At 38.9% G+C, this 1,835-nt stretch overlaps 1 protein-coding gene across 1 annotated transcript; it reads right to left on the reverse strand.

Moving 5' to 3' along the window:
• Positions 1–206: 206 nt before the first annotated feature.
• On the reverse strand, positions 207–1,145 carry LOC139888898 (uncharacterized). Its single transcript, XM_071871880.1, has one exon. It carries the CDS (start codon positions 1,143–1,145, stop codon positions 207–209), a length of 939 nt encoding a protein of 312 aa, XP_071727981.1.
• Positions 1,146–1,835: the final 690 nt, after the last annotated feature.

The raw sequence follows: 1,835 nt of genomic DNA on the forward strand, positions 1-1,835 counted from the left end.
CAAATGTTTGTACTGTTACAGTTACACCTGATAGTAGAGTGAAAATAATGAGAGTTTTCGTCACCCTCTAGCGCCCACTTTAGTCTGGCTTTTTGTTTGAGGATTAACATTTTTTCTTTTTCCCTTCTCACCCATAACTCTCTGGCCTTTAACCATGTCTCTCGTTACTGCTCAGATAATTGGGCACTCTCTGCTTTTGTTTCAAGCTATAGAGCAGTTTTTTTCGAAGCTTCAATTTCCTTGTCTATCGAACCATATTTGTGATGACTCCGAGATCTTAGAGCTTCCTTGAAATTTTTCAACCTATTTCGAAAAAGGAAGTCCCCACGTGAGCCTGTAACCGGAAGGCTCCATGCTTGCACAATGATTTTTTCAACTTCCTTATTCTTGAACCATGAATCAAAAATCCTAAAAGGTTTAGGCCCGAAATCAGTGTTTTTGTCTCGAAGCACCATAGGACAATGGTCAGAGGTGTTTAGATCTAGGGCAATCACATAAATATCTCCCCATGTTTGAATAAAGTTTTCCGATACCAAGAATCTGTCCAATTTGCTTAGTTTGACTCCATCGTCACTTATCCGTGTGAACCTTTTCACGATCAGAGGTATTTCTATCAGAAGCATTTTATCAATGAAATCGTTAAACCTGGCGGCCCTTCTATCGACAAACTCACAATTCATTCGTTCAGAAGCGTAGCGTACTTCGTTAAAATCACCGCAAATAACCCATTCGACATCTTTGTAATTCATAAGATTTTCAATACTATTCCACATTGGGATTTTACCTTCGTCGTTATGAGGGCCGTAAACATTAACGATAATGGATTCCGTGTTTTTACCTCTCCACTTACCTTTGACTGTCAAAAAATACTGATCTTCAACAGCTTCTGTAACATTGAAAGTGGTGGTATCCCAAATTAAAAACATGCCTCCTGAATTTCCTACCTTCGGCTTCTGAATAAAACCGAAATCAAAAGAACCCCAAATGTGTTCTATCCAGCTTTCTAAAACTTCTGCACATTTCGATTCTTGTATAGCTACTACATGAGGTAATTCTGAGAGCCTGATGCGTCTAAACCAATTAATTTTGCTTTCGAATTTATCATATTTACAAAAGCCATGAATGTTCATTGAAAGGATCTTCATAAGGTAAATGAGAAATCAAAAGAAATAAGCTATTCAGGTTACTGTTGGTTATCAACCAATCGCAACCCAAATTTTTCCCCAAAATCTTTGAAACCTACACTATTTTCCGAATTTAGGGAAGAATTATTTGAAGTACGCGAATTACCTTTGTTATGTTTAGACCTGAATTGCTTCTGCTTCAACCTGCTATCATCCTTAATAAGGGTTTTAAATTTAAGGATTCACCCCTTTTATTCAAAGAAGTCGACGGATTCTGGTGATGGGTTGGGAGCTTCCCTCGAGTCAAATTTTTGAACCTGAGCAGACGAGATGATGTCTTCAAACATAGCACGGTGTTATTGGTTTTGGCTTTGAGGCTAGGATTGTTGGATGTTCTTTGTGTAGATTGAGAGTAGATGGAGAATTGTTTTTTGTTTTTTGGAAGGTTCACCATCTAAAGGGTTAGGAGGATGGGCAGGGGGTTGGTTTGAAAGTTTATCACTGGATCAGTAGGGTGAATTGGTGCAATCGAAGCGACTTTTGGGAATCATCGTGAGTGGTTTCAGTGTGGGAATTTTTCTTTCGAGTAGTGGCATCTATGGGTGAGGGAGATGAAGGGAGTGTTTGATTCAAGTGAAACTAATTTCGTGACATTGATAAGCCAGAGTTGGGCTTGGAGGTAATAGTATGGATTGGTAGGGGAGTAGGTTG

Source organism: Rutidosis leptorrhynchoides, chromosome 2, assembly GCF_046630445.1.
Source record: "Rutidosis leptorrhynchoides isolate AG116_Rl617_1_P2 chromosome 2, CSIRO_AGI_Rlap_v1, whole genome shotgun sequence".
Classification (NCBI taxonomy): Eukaryota; Viridiplantae; Streptophyta; class Magnoliopsida; order Asterales; family Asteraceae; genus Rutidosis; species Rutidosis leptorrhynchoides.

Coding starts and splice junctions, on each gene's coding strand:
- LOC139888898 (XM_071871880.1), bottom strand. CDS start 1,145: ATGAAGATCCTTTCAATGAACATTCATGGCTTTTGTAAATATGATAAA.